This window comes from Eublepharis macularius, chromosome 4 (assembly GCF_028583425.1).
Source record: "Eublepharis macularius isolate TG4126 chromosome 4, MPM_Emac_v1.0, whole genome shotgun sequence".
Classification (NCBI taxonomy): Eukaryota; Metazoa; Chordata; class Lepidosauria; order Squamata; family Eublepharidae; genus Eublepharis; species Eublepharis macularius.
The window spans coordinates 91,650,914-91,669,122 of NC_072793.1; the positions used below are offsets into that span (position 1 = coordinate 91,650,914).

At 41.6% G+C, this 18,209-nt stretch overlaps 2 protein-coding genes across 2 annotated transcripts; one reads left to right on the forward strand and one right to left on the reverse strand.

The window, feature by feature from the left end:
• Positions 1-590: 590 nt before the first annotated feature.
• Positions 591-9,837, reverse strand: NOP16 (NOP16 nucleolar protein). The gene is made up of 5 exons (XM_054976799.1): positions 9,653-9,837; positions 6,757-6,871; positions 2,937-3,006; positions 1,374-1,480; positions 591-966 (listed from the first exon to the last, which is right to left on the reverse strand). The coding sequence occupies exons 1-5, from the start codon at positions 9,757-9,759 to the stop codon at positions 847-849; spliced, it is 519 nt and encodes a 172-aa protein (XP_054832774.1). The 5' UTR covers positions 9,760-9,837; the 3' UTR covers positions 591-846.
• A 137-nt stretch (positions 9,838-9,974) lies between these two features.
• HIGD2A (HIG1 hypoxia inducible domain family member 2A) lies at positions 9,975-17,808 on the forward strand. Its single transcript, XM_054975799.1, has 2 exons — positions 9,975-10,187; positions 17,478-17,808. The coding sequence occupies exons 1-2, from the start codon at positions 10,043-10,045 to the stop codon at positions 17,642-17,644; spliced, it is 312 nt and encodes a 103-aa protein (XP_054831774.1). The 5' UTR covers positions 9,975-10,042; the 3' UTR covers positions 17,645-17,808.
• Positions 17,809-18,209: the final 401 nt, after the last annotated feature.

The window sequence follows — 18,209 nt, forward strand, 5'->3', positions numbered from 1 at the left end:
AGCCACTTTGAGTCCTCATGAAAGGGAAGGGGGGTACAAATGAAGTAAATAAATAAATAGTGCTTTCTGAGGTTTCCTGAGGAGGCACCACAATTCCTTTAGCACATCTATAGCCAACAGAAATAGAATAATTCCAGGAATACTGGTTTCACTGAGAAGTATGGCCTCTTCCATAAAGCCCTGAATGGCAGGACATGAGGAGGTAACTCTGCTCCCTACTCTTAAGGACAATGTCTGCCAGGTGAGTTGCCACTCAGTGCAAACAAAATCATCTCCCTGTACAAAGTATTTCTGAGGACAGGAGCTCTTCCTCAACCTATTTTTCTGGCCCCCTTAAACATCTTTCCAGGCTGCCTTGTCCCCTTCCCAATGAGCTAGCCAAAGCACTATGAGACACAATAGAGCTCCTTCTTGCCTGTCTACTTAGCTGTCTACTTACATCCAAGAAAACTGCCCTGCAGCTCTCAAGTTGCTTGCTGCTGCCTGTGCAAAGTCATCCTCTATCACCATATTTGGACTATCTGGAAATAAACACATGCAAGCCCACCATTCAGCAGAAATAGAAAACTTATCTACGCTTTGGCACTGACTCTCAGCTTTGGAAGTAATTTATTTTGCCAAAGGTAAATGCTGTTCCTTTCCCCCAGAATGGTGAAAACTATAAAATCAATGCCACTTTCACAGCACCAGTCCAGACCATCTGTGCAGATATAGTCCCATGTTCTCTCATTAAAGAGTAGGATTTCATTTACTACAAGTTGCAGTTTCTGAACACCAGTAACAGAAGGAATATCAGATGCTTCTTCCTATTGCTGTGGCAGGTTATTGTTGGTCCATCTTTTCCTGCTATAAAGAGGCACAAAAAGCTTGGTACTCCTCAGGATAGAACCGTTTGTATACATCGATCTTCCTCTTTATTTGCTTTGGGGTGTCCTGGTAATAGTTCTTCTCATCACGAGCCATGGCCTGAAAGTTGAAGAGAAGTTAATAGCTAAATGAGTCAAGCATCAGCCTCCAAAAGGCCGCCTACTACCAGAAAGCAAACACCATACTGTGCATCGAGACTCAAGCACAGCCGGTTTAAAATGTAAACAGAAAGTGGCAACCTCAGGAAACACTCAGATTACACTCGGGGGAAAAAAGAGGCATTCAAAAGGTAATGCAATCCACTGGATTTTAGCACAAAGAAATAACTGATTTCATCTGACAGGAAAGCAGTCACGGATGGAAAGAGGAAGCAAGAAGTACAGCAACGAGTGAGTTCTACTTCCTGTTAGAGAGATCAGGAAGTTCTGGAAGTAATGGTAACAGTTGCAAGTATTCAAAACGGGGCTCTCAAAGTCTTCCACATCTTCAATAACACAGTAATCTACCTTATAGTTTTCACCATGATTCCGGATCATGTGCTGAACATAGTCAATAAGATCTCTGGAAAGAGTCTCAGATTTCTTCTCTGGGAGGCTGGCCTCATACTGCAACTCTAGGGGGGTGAGGGTGGAGACAGACAATACAATGAGGCAGTGGTTAACTTTTGCACATTGCAAAGGCCTGTTCTGGCATAAACAAACAGCTAGATTGGACTATTACACTGGTCTTCACCTGATGGGTTGTGACCCATAAGTGAGTCACATCCTGCCTTGTTAAGTTGCACAAACAGCACTCCACTAATTATGTTTAGGATTTTTAAGGAGAACGATGGAGAGCAGTAAGACAAAAAACACCCCAGAAAGATAACCAGGTACAAAGCAGATCAGGGCACCCTTACTTTTCTGCAGTGCCTACAGAAGGAAATTTCAGCAGGGACACCCCTCCATAACAATACTGCACCTGCCAAAATTCCTCCTTTTGTATCTGGTCACCCTAGAAAAAAGGAGAGCCACATACAGTAAAAACATTAGAGGTGGGGCCCATCTTGCTGCTCTGTGTTAAATATAGTTCCTGACTCTGCAAATGTTAAACTAGCCATTCACACTCTGACAATTACAATACCCACAATTTCTTCTATGAAAGTGACGAAATCTCAGACTAATCTGACTTCCTAATCCTGACAGTCAAAATTAATTAGAATGACTTTATTCCTGGAACATCAAGTACCACTGACAACAGTGTGTGTGATTTATGTATATGTAAGGGAAATCAGGCAATTTTCATATACATAACAATCATACACATGAAATTAGTAGAAGGCACAGGATGAAATATGCTACCTGTACATTAATTATGTGTTACAAGAAGTACGTTTTTAGTCTTTCCAGAATCTACTACCAACTATAATACATAAATTAATATATAAAATCCATATTTATCTCTCAACTATTGATATAAATCTCCAGTTACAAGCCAAGCTGTACATATAAAAATTGGAATTATACTGAACACATGAAGCTGAATCACTGAATCAGACAACCGATCCATCGAAGTCAGTGCTGTCTGCTCAGATCAGGAGAGCTCTCCAGGGTCTCAAGCAGAGGTCTATCTCATCACTTACTACTTCTTTTAACTGGAGATGCCAGAGGTTGGATTTGAGACTTTCTGCATTCCAAGCAGGTGCGTTACCACTGAACCACTACCTCTCCCTGTGATGGGAGCACGTGGTGTGAAAAACTGTGTTCCTATAACTTTTAAAATCAGAAAACTCCAGCACAGGTTTTAAGCCACAGCAGTGTAGCTTGGATACCTCAGGAAGCACCACCATTTATCTAAAGTTACAGCATATAATAAAAGCAACACTGGACATCACCAGTTTTTGACAGAAAATGTAATACTGCAAAAGATGCACTTAACTGGAACAAGACAAGTCTAGAGGCAACTGTGGTTCTCAAGGGAAATATCAAACAGTTCATACATTGCAACTGAATTTTTTAAAAAATTATAATCTGTCTTGAGTCTCAGCAAGCAAGATGGGCTACAAATGAAGTAAATAAATATATACTAACCATTTAGTACATACGGCTTCTGCACAATTCTTTTCTTTCCTTCTTGTCCATCAACTTCCATATTCATCACCTGAATGTGAAAGACAAGTTGATTCATGTCGTACACAATGGGATTCATGTATTGCCTTGGATGCTTTTTACCTTAAGCAGCACCTGTGGGTAATATTATACACCTTGTCTGAAAGGATCAGCAAGATTAATCTACTTTTTATGCTATCGTGCCAATTTGTATCAATTCCTACTTTGCTCATCTTGCAGGAGAGTGCACTTAAGCCAATCTGGATGCAATGGTATATCACCAATGAAATCACTGGCAATATCTGAAACAAAACTAGAAATAACTATCATTTGGGAACTGTCATTTTAAAATATCATCACAGACCCTGGGCATTTATCTATTTGTCTCTAATGGTAGCCTCTCTCCCACCAAAGAACAACAAAATAGTACTCTGTTTCTACTGGACCCACTATGCAATGAAAATACCATGGGAAAAACAACCAAATCTATTGTGCAGCCCCCAAACCTTTCTTTCTTTCTTTTTTTAACTTTTTATTTTGCATTTTTATATAACTTTTTCCAAAACTACAAATAACCAAATTAAACAACAGCATAATGGGCAATACATGGAAGAGATGAAAACCTTGATGTTTTAACAAACAGCCAATATTAACATTGAAAACAATACACTGAGTATAAGAAGTCACATTATAGGAAAGAAGCTAAGTGTATGTAAATCTACGTTAGGTAACTGATTGGTATTATGACAATAGGTTAAAAATGGTAGCCATTGTACAAGAAAGCACGATTGATATTGTGGATTATCTAAGCCTTTAAGGTGATCCGCTATTTTTTCCATTATGAAAATGTCCCATAGTTTTCTGAGCCATTGTGATACACTTGGAGTTTTTTCCTGTCTCCAGGTTGAGGCTAAAAGCAATTTTGCCGCAGCAATCAATAAAAATATCAGATTTTTCCTAGTAGATGGGACCGTCTGATCCTCCCAGAGTCCTAGCAGGATTACTTCAGGGCACTTGGGAATTGCATAGTTTGTTATTGTTTTAATTTTTTGTATGATTCGATCCCAGAACAACTGAATTTTAGGACAAGACCACCATAGATGAATATAGTCTTCATTTTGTCCACACTGTTTCCAGCATAGTGGATTCGTTTCATGATTAATGTGGTGGAGAAGAGTGGGAGACAGGTACCACCTCGCCATTATTTTAAAGGATGTCATTCTGATGCTCACTGCTTTAGATTGCAAGCAGTTTCCTGACCAGATGGAAGACCACTGAGCATCAGATAAGATTGTATTACAGTCTCTGCTCCAGTTTGCTTGGTATTTCAATGTGAGCTGATCATTCCTTGAATTTAAAATAGCATATATTTTAGCTATTAAACCTTTCCTATGAGATTGTGTTAATTTAAGTAAATATTCAAAGTCAGTTAGTTCACGCTTTAATGAGGTTACAAGTGGCTGACTTTCTAGTAGGTGTCTGATTTGGAGGTATTGAAACCATGGGATCGTAGCATTTGTATCCTTTTCTATTTGAGCCTTGTTCAGGATAATCCCATGTTTGGTTATATCAATAATCCTGTTTTGTTTAATTACTTTCCATAATTTAAAAGAATTTAAGTCCATGCCAGGTGGGAACCAATTCTGATCTATAAAAGATGATAATGGCGAGATGGTTGGAGCAAGATGTTGCCTTAACTTGTCCCATATGTCTAAGGTGGTTCTTAGAAAGGGGTTAGTATGAATTTGAGGTGGTCTATTCTTAGGTTCAGCCCATATCACATCCTGTAAGTCGTGTGGGTAGATGTGTGATGATTCAATTTGTGGCCAACCTGAACCTTCTACAGTATTTAATAGTATTACGATGTTTGCTAGTTGGGCAGCTATGTAGTATTGTTTTAAGTCTGGGACTGATAATCCACCTTTCTTAGCAGACCGTTTCATGGTTAAATAGTTTATCCTAGGGCGTTTGCCATCCCATATAAAACTGTTTATAATTTTTTGCCAATGTTGGAAATCTTGATCTGTAAGTTTAATTGGTAGCATGCGGAAATTAAATAAAAATTGTGGGAGAATCATAGATTTTACCAGATTAATCTTTTCTGCCCACGACAACTTCATTTCCGCCCACTCTTTAATTTTGTCTTTTATCTTTTTTTGTAACGGTTTAAAGTTAGCTTCTTTTATATCCAGTAAATCAACTGGTATCTTAATGCCTAAATAAGTCCATTGCTTATGGGTCCATTGATATGTAAAATTAGAAGCCATCTCTGACCTAATGATTGGAGTTAGGTGAATAGGGTAAATTTCTGATTTGGTTTTATTAATTTTAAGACCTGAAATGTAACCAAAATCATGCAGGGTTTTTTCCAGGGCTGGTAATGAGGTGCATGGATGTGCAAGGTAAAGGACCATGTCGTCCGCAAACAGGGAAATTTTATAAACGCGTTTTCCAATAGTGATGCCACTAATGGCGTTGTTTTGCCGTATAGCCTCAGCCAGAGGTTCTATGGATAAGGCAAATAATAATGGGGAAAGCGGGCATCCCTGTCTGGTTCCTCTTGTGAGCTCAAAGTCTTTTGATTTCAATCCATTGAGTTTTATTTGGGCCTTAGGAGAAGCATATAATAGTTTGATAATCTGAATAAAAGAATGGCCAAATCCCATCCTAGAGAGCAATCTTATTAAATAATTTGTTTCTAAGCTGTCAAAGGCTTTTTCAGCATCTAATGAGAGCAGGATCGACTCTATTTGATTGGCTTTACAGTGATTGATAATGTTTAGAGTCTTTCTTACATTATCTGTAATACTCCTGTTTGGTATGAAGCCAGTTTGATCAGATTGTATGTAATGACTTATGATTTTATTCAGACGATTAGCCAGTACTGCTGTAAATATCTTTGCGTCCTGATTTAGTAATGATATGGGACGGTAAGAAGATGGGAGGGTGGCATCCTTCCCTGGCTTAGGGATTACAATAATTGTAGCTTCATACCATGTTTTTGGGAAGTTGCCTTTTAAAAGGATTGCATTGCAAGTTTGGCGAAGGGGTCCAAACCTTTCTTATTAGCACGGTGGAGGAAAAGTTTACATAAAATTAAAATTTCAATTTTGGGTGGTACTTTGACAAACAAGATGTCTCCTGTTCTGGATAGGGTTATGCTCCCTTTGAAGGGTCAGGTTTTCAGCTTGGAGGCGTTACTGTACCCAGGTGTGCTCCTGGATAAGTAGGTGGCAGCTGTAGCCAAAAGTGCGTTTTAGCAGCTTTGGCTAGTAAACCAGCTACAGCCTTTGGCGGGTTTAGATCTTTCAGTTTTTTGTTCCATTTGGCATTCCCTTACTGGCCCTTTTCCCTATTTATGTTTTGAATTGTTGTTCATACATGTGTGTGAGTGTATGTGTATAGACATATGTGTATGCAATATACATATTTTTAAAATTTAAATTTTTAAAAAATGTTTTTAACTGTTCACTGCCTTAAAGGCCTTAATTGGATTGAAAAGCAGGATAAAAATGTTTTTAATTTTAAACAAATACTTAATAATATGATATTTTTACTACTGCATCTCTCTCATAAATATTTTGTCACAGACTAACTACAGATACCATGAGAGATGTATTTTTTTGTCCAGACATAAATGTGGTACTTTTTAATGAGATTTTTTAAAATGTAAACTGTTCATCCATCCCTCTCAAGCAGGTTGCCAATAGAACCAGTAAGCATCATGTAAACTTTCACTCTGATTATGCCATTTATCAGGCCTAAATATCACAGACTTATTTGGAGTTCACAAAACACTCACCTGTTGCATTAACTTTGGAATGGGAACAGCCTTGTTTGGATCAACAGCTAGGCCCATTTCAGCCAGATTTTGTGCTACAGATTTAGTGCGATCCCAGGCACGTCGGATTTGAGAACTTAAAAAAAAAAGACACATATCAACACTACATATTCTTAAAGTGGCTTCCTCTCGTTTCTCATGAGAACTGCTGTAGCATAGTGGTTAACTGGTTAATCAGCACACTGCTGGTTTGACTCTCACGACTGCCATAGTGGCATTAGGTAAGCCACTCTTCTCCGCCCCAGCTCCCCAGCTATACTGTGGAGATAATAACACTGACTTTGTTCACAGCTCTGAGAGGATACTAATCTGTCTAGAAGAGCAGTATATAAGTACACTGTTGTCATCATCATCATCATCTAACTCAAACATCTACTGAGAAATATTAACATTCCACTTAATTGCCAGAGAAGGGCACTGATTAGCTTGTTAAAGCATGTTTGTATCTTTGGAGGTCCACAACATTCTATCACATAGAAAGCCCATGGAATGCTGCTAAATGTTGTTTTGGGAGAGCATTTTACTTATAGATTTATCAATAAAATACAGAAAGGGTTTATTACCATCAAGTGATTCATTTTCTATAATGGTAGTTTAGTGCCAATTCCAACTTAACAAGTGAAAATTGAAATTACTGAATATATTTTTCAATAATTCCAAGAATCTCACAGAAACAGACAATGGAAATTATGGGTTGCAGAAACAAAAGGCCATCCTCCACCACCAGCATACTCAATTCAACTCAAATCAAAGTGTTAGCTATCACATACAAAGCTGGTATCTGAAGAAGTGAGCTGTGGCTCACGAAAGCTCATACCACTACCACAAATTTTGTTAGTTTTAAAGGTGCTACTGAACTCGTGTTCTTTCCTACATACAAAGCTCTTCGTGGCCTTGGTCCAGCATACCTACAGGACTGCATCTCTCCATATGTTCCTCCATGGCAGCTTCCATCTCCTGCACATGGGCAAGATCAACAGCTGCCCATATACATGCATTCTCTGTGGTGGCCCCCACCCTATGGAATGGCCTACCTGAGGTCAGGAAAGGCCATACTCTCCTGGCTTTCTGCAAATGATGCAAAACTGAATTATTCAAGAGGGCTTTTTTACTCAGATAGGAGGGCTGTACTGTAAGGAGGTGGTATCAGAGGTGCTTCACTAAAGAGACAGGGATCATGGACTTCACTATTATGTGTTACTATGTACTATCTGTTGCTTTAAGTATGATCCTACTGGGTAGTTCCATGTTGTTTAATGCCAGTTTTAGAACTGCTTTTCTCTGTTTCAGCATTTTTTCAACTCTGTACTGGATTTTTGCTGATGTTATGTCTTTGCAAATTTGCATTTATATACCCTATGGCATTGTTTATTGAAATGTCCTTGATACTGACTGTACTAATCTCACACTATGTAATCCGCCTCGAGTCTCAGTGTGAAAGGCGGACTAAAAATGACATAAATAAATAAAATACTGAATTATATTGTGAAAGGGACCAAAAGATGGCTCTTTTTGTAGTTCCTAGTGGGTGGGAATAAAGACATACAGGCCTAATTACAACACCTGGCTCAAACTGACTAAAATGTAGAAGCAGAATTTTGTACTCTCAATATAATCCAGATCGTGAAAATATAAAGGAGCATTATTAGGAGCATCCATATTACTCCCATTCTGCAGTCACTCCATTAACTATCTGTCCGTTACCAGGCTCAATTCAAGGTTTTCGCTATCCCACGGAACTTCATGGCTTTGGTCGCTCACATCTGCAAGACTGCCTCTCTCCCTATTCTCCACCATGGCAGCTTCACTCATCTGAACAGGGCCTTCCATAGGTGCCACCATACAAAGGGGCAAAATCAACATCTGCCCACGCACACACATTCCCTTCTGTGGCCACCACTTTATGGAATAGCCTACCTGATGAGGTGAGGAGGGCTCCCACTCTCCTGACTTTCTGCAAACTATGCAAAACTGAATTATTCGGAAGGGCTTTTTAGCACAGATAGGAAGGCTGTACTGTAAGGAAATGGTTCAAAAAGATACACTGGTAAAGGGCCAGAGACCACGATACTATGTGCTAGCTATTGCTGTAAGTACATTCCAACAGAGTAGTTTTTTCATTGCTTAGTATATCAGGTTTAATCAGTTGTGTTCTGTATTAGTTTTCTGCAGGGCTTTTTTTCTGGGAAAAGAGGTGGTGGAACTCAGTGGTGGAACTCAAGACCACACAATGACATCACTTTGGGTCAGCTGGAACAAGGGGAGAGTTTTTTAAAGTTTAAATTGCCCCCTGCAAAAATGGTCACATAGCTGGTGGCCCCACCCCCTGATCTCCAGACAGAGGGGAGTTTAGATCCCCCCCCCCCGCTGCCATGTGACCATTTTTAAGAGGTGATGGAACTCCATTGTACCACGTTCCCGCTGAAAAAAAGCCCTGGATTTCTGTATGTTTTCAAATCTCTGCAAATTTGCATATGCATACCTTATTACACTGCTGATTGAATGTCCCAGCTGTTGATCGTATTAATTTAGTCTGTGTAATCCACCCTGAATCTCAATGAGAAAGAAGCCTTACACTGAATCAGACAATCTATCAAGGTCAGTATTTTCTACTTAGACCAGCAGCGGCTCTCCAGCATCTCAGGTAGGAATTGTTCACATCACCTACAATCTGGTCTTTTAACTAGAATATCGGGGAGTGAACCTAAGACCTTCTGCATGCCAAGAAGATGCTGTAGCACTGAACCACGGTTTCTGAGTTTTTAATGTCGATGTATGGGGAGAGCCTCCTATCTGACTCACCGCACTGAGAAGACTGCACAACAAAGCTCGAGTCGTTCCTTCTTTGTCTCCTTACCATTTTATACGGGGTGTCGCCCGCTTGCGAAAAGCCCTGTTTAGCTTCTTGCGGTTCACATTGTAGTTGTACTTTTGCCTCCTGCTCTTTCCCTTAGCTTTCGGCATCGCAACAGTAAGATCAGACGACGCACGCGGTTCCTTGCATTAGAACCCTTCGCAGTTGGAGTAAGGGTGATTGCCGTGGTGGCTAATGGGAAATGTATTTCTGTTACCCATACATCTCGTGAAAGTCTAGAAACAAAACCCTTAAATGGACTACATCTCCCAGAGATGTGCTTTTCATATCCGGGTTACGAATATCGTCTACAAGGTCAGCGGATGGTTCGTAAGGTAGCTGGGAAAGGACAATATAGCGAGAGTGAAGTATAGCTTTCTGTTGTGGACTCCAATGGCGCAGAGTACTCCGCCCCCTTTTGATCCCAGCCATCCGCCCTTGATCGAAGGCTTTACGCCCAGCACCTACCAGCATCCCGAAGAGGGATTCAGAGAAAAATTTCTGCGGAAGAGCCGCGAGAACCCGCTTGTGCCTATTGGTGAGGGGGAGACTGAAGAAGCGGGTGGAGGGATTGCTCAGGGATGAGCAGTGGTTGAGACCTTTGCGGAAGGGCGGGTGCGGGGAGCCGCTTGCTCTTTTCTCAAGTCGCCTCTTTCTAACAGGTAATCCGCCTTGGATCCCAGTGAAAAAGGCTGACTTGTTGCTGCTGCTGCTGCATTGAAAATAGAGTGATGATCAAGCCTTTGCCGGTTGAATTTCTACCCATCCATCTCGTGGTAGTCTTGGCACACTTGGTCCTCTCTTTTCCTGTTTTATCCTCACAACGTTTCTGTAACGTAGATTAGGGAGCCTGACTAGGACAAAGCCACCCAAATGGTTCCATTGCTTAATGTTATAGGCACAGCGCCTTTGCAATATGAGGGCAATTCTAGTAGATTTGACAGCGTACTTGCCACCAGTTCCAAGATTTATTCTTGCAGTTTTTACAAGAATTGTGATACAATAATTATATTGTGCAGAGGCAGATAAAAGATTAAACAGAACAGCCCATTCTGAATAGGCATTCAATAAATAATATTACTGCAAAACACCATGGGATGTGGTGTTCTCCACCAACAGAATTCTCTGAGTTGACTTTGAGGGGATACCTGTCTAGAGTGCATTACAGTAGTTTAATCTGAATGTTACCATGCTGTGGATCCAGGTGGCCAGATTGGCTGTGCTGAGGGGGGGGGGCATCTTCTGGGCTAGACTAAGTTAGTAGAAGGCATTTTTGCAGCTGTGTTAACGTGCTTTTCTACCAGCAGTGCTGGATCTAGCATAACTCCTATGCTCTTACCTGAGTCTGCAAGGTTCAGCTGAACCCCATGGAAATAATGCAGTGTCCTTCAGGATCTCCACCTTTCCAACCAGTATCACTTCTGTCTTGACTTGGTTGAGTTTCAGTTTGTTTGTTTTCTGCCAACTGACCGCAGCTGACAGGCAGCAACTGAGGGCTTCTACTGAATCACCAGGGGATTTGGATAAAGAGATACAGAGTTGGGTGTCATCTGCATATTGATAGCACCCAATTCCATAGCTATGAATGATTTCTCCTGAAGACTTTATATAGAAGTTGACTAACATGGAGGATAAGATTGAGCCTTGTAGTGCCTCACACGATAATTTCCACATTGAAGATAGATGGTCTATATCAGCAACCCTTTGAGTCCATTCCATAAGGAATTATTTAAACCAATCCCCTGATACTCTCTTCTGCCTCCAAACACCTGAACAAGATGGCATGATCTACTTTATCAAAAGCTGCAGATAGGCCCAGAAAGAACAACAAAGAAGTATAGCCTTTGTTTACATTCTGACAGAGGTCATCCACTAAAGCCACCAGAGCCATCTCCATCCCATAGCCCGACCTGAAACCAGACTGAAAAGGACCCAGAGCATGAGAGTTATCCAAGAAAACCTATAGTTGGTCAGCTACTTGTGTCTCAGTCACCTTGCCTAGAAAGGGCAGACTAGAAACTGGGCAATCTTGACCACATCATTTTTGTCTAGGGACTTTTTGAAATAGTGGGTGAATAACTGCTGCTTTAAGTGATTGGAGGAAGGCAGTTCAAGCTAGAGAATCACGTATGATAGACATCAAGAGCTCACTTATATGTTTACATTATTTTGGCAGTCAAAATGGGCAAAGGTCCAAAGCACAAGTAATAACTTTCATAGATGTCAGGATCCTGGCAATATCTATCACTGTAACTAATTCCTTGTGCCTCGCCTATATTCTAGGCAGCATCCATGTCAGAGCTTATTTATGCTGTTTTATCACTGACATATTTTGCAAAGGGGTCACAGCTAATTGTCTGTTCTTGAGACAGTAAAGGTTCAGATTTAGAAATCAGAAGGTATCGAGATACCTTAAACAGTAGGGATGATCATGAAGCAGCTGATGCAATTGTTGCAGAGAAATAGCATTTCTTTGCTGCTATCAGCCCCACTTCATAGGTCTTCCAGTGGGCTCTATAGTATGCTCTATCAGTGTGAGTTTTCTATCAGCATCTTTCTAGACATCTCCCTACCCTCTTTAGGTCACCCTGCTCTGTCATAATCCAAGGGGCTGGCTTCTGCCCAAAAGGTAGGAGAGGTTGATGAGGAACAGTCATGTCAGTGCCTTTGAGGAGTGTCATATTCCAAGCTCCCACTGTAGCCTCAACAGAGAATGAGTTTCAAATTCTAAAATCCTCCAGAGCATTTTGGAATCCAGAAGGATTTATGAGCCTCCATGAGCGGCCCATTTTAATGAGTCCTTCCGTTTTGTAGAGTGTTGAGGCTATAGTCACCTTTGCTTTTAGTAAATAATGGTCAAGACATGTTTCAGGCCAAATCTCCAGTCCTCTTCTCAGTTGCTCAATGCAAATGATTAAGTCCAGAGTGTGATCTCTTTCATGTGTGGGACTTATAGGGGACCCATCACCTCACTTCCCAGTTTTGGGCACTGATCACAGGCACTTCAGCAACAAGGCAGGCAGGACACGTTCCTGCTTTTTGTGAGAACAAAGCGCTTCCTTTCCCAAAGGCCAGGCTTTCCAATCTCAGGATTTGTTTCTGGGGTGTACTCATGTACAAGACATGAATTTGAAACTTAGCTTAGGAAAAGATAGTTTATTAATTAAGGAGTGTCCCCAAAAGCATGACGTACTCTTATTCAGGCAACAAAAATTAAAACAAATCCTATTGTTACTACATATTAAGACTGCCTAACTACCTAAGCGTCCCTAAGTAGTTTCCATTGTTGCATATCTCACCCATCCATTAGACAGCAAGCCCTCTGTCATGCCTAGACAATTTGGCATAAGGACATGCTGAGCTTCTCTGGTATACTTGCATTATGATGAAAACTAGTTAAAGTAGGTGAGCTGAGAAGCCATCTTTTTAGGTCTCAGTGAATCACCCAGCAACTCAAGAACCAATCAGGGCTAAGCTGTTAATTGATGTTTCAGCTGTGTGAAAAATTGGGGAGTCTCTGGGGATCTGAGAGTTTGCTTTACAGGTGTTTCCAGTTAGCTCTGCAAACACATTTCTTAGCTAGGCCACAAACCTTACAATACTTCTAGTCTTGAACCTAAGTTCAGCCATTTCTAAGTTCAGCTGTAAAATCCTGGGCAAGTCCTGAGGAGGAGCATTCAGCATGAATGTTGCCCAAAACAATCAGTCTAGGTGTCTCCAGCACCATGTTTGAGAGCACCTCTGCCAGTGGAGAAACAGGTCAGAATGGACACCTCCCCTTGGTATATGCCTACCAAATTCATAAGTGCCTCAGAACTCACACTCATCAGCCTCTCCCACCCTTGGGGTGTAACTCAGCTCCTTGGCTTACCACACCACTGAGTGACCTGAAGAGTGCTGTTAGATGTCTAAGGTAAAGGTGGAAAAAACCCTTGTACTGAATCTAACAGCATGCTATAGAGTTAATTGGACGATCTATGAAGCCCAAGTTACAACAGCAAATTTGTCTGCAGCTTTTGATACAGTGGACCATGCCATCTTGTTGAGGCATTTGGAGACAGAAGTAGATATTAGGATATGTGCTTTGGATTGGTTTAAATTGTTCCTTACGGACCAGACTTAAAGGGTTGCCGTTGGATACCAGTTGTCATCCATGTGTCCTACGGGCTTCTCCATGCTGTTCAGTCTCTTGGTAAAGCCCTTAGGACAAATCACTAATAGTTTTTGGCTTGATTGTAAGTATGCTGATGACATTAAGTCTATATCTCACTATCCAAACATCCTGTGGATGCAGTAGAGTTCTTGAGCCGCTGCCTAACTGCTGTGGTTAACTTTATTTTATTTATATATTTTACAAAATTTCTACCCTGCCTTTCTGCCTTTACAAGTGCCACCAAAGTAGCTAATAAATTAAAATATATGTAGTAAAAGCACATTTTACAACCTTTAAAAACCAACCGACCTTCACTCACTGGCAGAAGATGGCCACAGAAAGGGACAGACAAATCTTCTTGGGGAGAGTTCCAGAATGTTGGTGCTATTACTAAGAAGGCCCTTTCCCAGGTTGCCACCTGCCTAATCTGAGAAGGCAGGGGCACCCAAAGCAGGGCCTTCAAAGAAAACAACAGGGTTTAAGTAGGTTCATAAGGTATGTTGATCCCAAGCTATATAGGGCTTTAAAGGTCAGCACCAGCAACTTGAATTGTGCCCAGAAACAAACTGATGGCCAAGACTGGAGTGATATACTCCCTACAGCCCACTCCAGTCACCTTCCTGACAGTAGCATTCTGTACCAGTTGAAGTTTCCAAACACTTCTCAAGGACAGCCCTATGTAGTAATCTAATCAGGGCATGCACCACAGTGGCCAGATCGTTTCTACCCAGGAAAGGTTGAAGCTGGTAAATGACACTTCTAGCCACAGTAGTCACCTGCTTATTCAGTACTAGGCCTGAGTCCAAGATCACCCCCAGAGTACATGTTTCCCACTTTTGATTGGTTTAAGCTGACCCTTGCTGACTTAGTTAAGAGCCTAGGAGTTGTACTAAATCCAGCATTTCTCCTGGAGAAGCAAGTTAATGTAAATGCAAAAAATGCTTTCTTCTAACTTATCCCAGAAGACTAGAATACCGTAACACACTCTTCATAGGTCTCCCCTTGAAGTTAGCTCAGAGACTCCAGTTGTTGCAGAACTGCTCAGCTCAGTTATTATCAAGAGCTAGCCAAAGCTTGCTTATAACTCCCATTCTGCAGTCACTCCATTGGCAGTCCATCAGTTACTGAGTTCAATTTAAGGTACTGCCCATCACATACAAAGCCCTTCATGGCCTTAGACCTCATATCAGCAATGGCTAGCTCTCATCCTGTACTCTACCACAGCAACTTCACTCATCCTAGTAGGGCCTTCTATAAGTGCCACCCTGCAAATGGGCAAGATTAACCCATACCCATGTCCTCTGTTGAGATCCTCCCACACATGCCTTGTGGACTGCTCTGCCTGAGGAGGTCAGGAAGGTTCCCATGCTTCTGGCATAAAACATAAAACAGAATAGTTCGGGAGGGATTTTTATAAAAGTGATAGGGTTATATTATAATAGAATGGTTCAAAAGATGTTTCAATGAAGGGAGCAAGTCTGTGGACTTTACTACTATGTAAAGTATGAGTTTATCCATTACTTATGCATTATTTTGTTCTCACTGCATTGTATTTCTACATGATGGTGGTGGAGAATGCCCTCAAGTCATAGCTGACTTATGGCCACCCCTGGTGAGGTTTTCATGGCAAGGGGTTGGACTGTCAACCCCTGTCTTTTTTAGAGGTCTCCAATACAATTTACTGATTTATTACTACTTTATTAGAAACTCTGAGCCCCATGGCGCAGTGGTAAGCTGCAGTACTGCAGCCCACACTCTGCTCACAACCTGAGTTTGATCCTGGCGGAAGCTGGGTTCAAATAGCCAGCTAAAGGGTGACTCAGCCTTCCGTACTTCCAAGGTCAACAAAATGAGTAGTCAGTTTTCTGGGGGTAAAGTGTAGATGACTGGGGAAGGCAATGGCAAACCACCCCGTAAAAAGTTTGCCAAGAAAACGTTGTGATGCGACGTCCCCCCATGGGTCAGTAATGACTCGGTGCTTGTCTGGGGACTACCTTTACCTTACCCATACAATTACTAACCAAGGCAGATCCTGCTTAGCTTGAGATCTGACGAGATCAGGCTCACCTGGGCTATCTAGGTCAGGGCATATTTCTACTTATGTAATACCATTTTCTGCTTGTTTAACATGTCCTGTTTAGTACTTACTCTTTCTTCAGATTTCTGCTTTGTTTTAAATTTCTGAAATCTTAGCAGGTGGCAATGCCCGCCCCCTGCCTTCACCCAGCTGGGAACAGGTACGGAACAGGAGGCAATGTCCAACCCTTCTTCACTCAGCCAGGATCAGGAGCGGAGCAGGTGGAAATGCCCGCCCCTCCCCGTCATCCTGTCAGGATCAGACGCGGGAGCAGGCAGCAATGCCCACCCCTTCACCCGGACAGAATCAGGTGCAGAGCAGGTGGCAATGCCCGCCCCCTCTCTACTCAGCCTGGATCAGGAGCGGAGTAGGTGGCAATGTCCACTCCCCCTTCAACCTGCTGGAATCAAGTGTGGAGCAGGCAAAAATGCCCGGCCCTCCTTCACCCTGTCGGGATCGTACGTGGAGGAGGCAGCAATGCCTTCCCCCCCTTTACCTGGCAAAGATCAGGAGCAGAGCAGATGACAATGTCTGCCTGCCGCCTTCACCCAGCCGGGATCATTCACGGAGGAGGCAGTGCCTGCCTGCTCACCCTCCCCTTTCTAGAGCCCATTGTATATTTCCCCACAATGGGCTGTTACTAGTTTATTACAAATTAAATATATCATATCATATATCAAAAATAATATTTGTTTTGTTACTAGCTGATTTGTTTTTGTTGTTAGCATAGCTATCACAACATTGAAGTATCTTTCTTTATTCGAATAAAGTTACTTCTTTAAGAATATTTGACCAATATTTGAACAGTCAGTTTATCAAATCTTATTAATTGGTCAAATGGCAAACTCTAAAATTTAGGGAGGGAAAATAAATATGACTGTAAAGGAATCCAGAAGAATTAGAAGCTGATTGTTAGGCAGGCTTACCTACCTGTGGTGGAGTGGGGTTGTTTTGTTTTGGTTTTGCTGCCCCAGCTCCTGTGCCTTTAAGAACAATCTGATTCAGAAAAATTGCTGAGGAAGTATTCTCTTGCTTGGAAAGTGGTAGGGAAAAGTTCACCTGCAAAGTGTCTGTCTCTGGATGCTGTTAAATAACACCAAAAAGGAGCCAGTAAGAAGGTAGCAGTTGTGGTTGGGAGAAAGGTAGAAACTAGATTAAAGATGAACAGGCCTGGATAATAGTCTGGATTTTTAGTTAGTTGGATTGTATTAGGGTAGACAGCTTTGGGTGGGGGGGGGGATCTCCAGGTCTTCAGTGAGATGCTCAGAAATTATGGTTGATCCAAGCAGTGAAGGACAGTTTACCAGCTCTCTTGTGAATGCGTATGAGATTGTCAGTTCATCCTGCAATGTGGATGTATGTTTTGTAGGGAAACTGAATCCAAGGTGAGAGATCCTTCAGTATTTTAATCTTTTCAATTTGTAAAAAATTGTTGGCAATCTTTATCTTGATGCCGTGAATCAACTATATAGCCAAGGGGGACCTGAGGCTTAAGAGAGCAGCCTTGAATCTAGGCCTAGCTATATGATCACAAGACTAGATAGGAAATTACATTATTCTTCTGTTCACTGACTCCTCTTTCTTGTCCTTCTCTTTAGGCTGCCTTGGCACAGCAGGAGCTTTGATCTATGGACTCATCTGTTTCAACAGGGGCAACACCCGCCAGTCCCAAATGATGATGCGGGCACGTATTATAGCACAAGGCTTCACCGTTGCTGCCCTAATGGTGGGGGTGGTTGTTACAGCAATGAAACCACAAAAATGAACCTACAGCAATATGTAACTATGCAGTGTAGAAATGAGTCTTTCTGGCCTGGAGAAGGGCACTTGTTAAAGCTTGTGATGTTTCACTGATATTTGTAGAATGTCCATCAGGTGCCAGAGTTCTAAGCAAAACAACATTTAATACATGCAAATGATTCAACCTTGTCACTGGTGTATGGAATACTTTTTTTCTCCAGTCCATTGTACAGCCTTGTTTTTCCATTTTTGCCAACAAGGCCAATATCTCAAGTCCCTGATGTTAGTAAAGCTTACCAGAATAAGTGTCTTTGCTGCCTTGTGGACAGTGAAGTACTGAAGCTCAGTTCAGGGCCTTAAGGAGGGAAGTGACCAGTAATGTATTTTGAACAGTAAGGAATAGCTGCCATTGTTTATGTTGCTTTGTCTTAACACAAATTTATAAAGGCAATGTGGTCTATAAAACAATGTTCCCATTTCAACTTACTGAACTACAACCAAAGTGTAAATTTGCTTACTGTTCATTTTGCCAACTATCAGTGTCTCCATGTGCTGCCCTGGCACATGTATATTATGGGGAACTGGTGCCA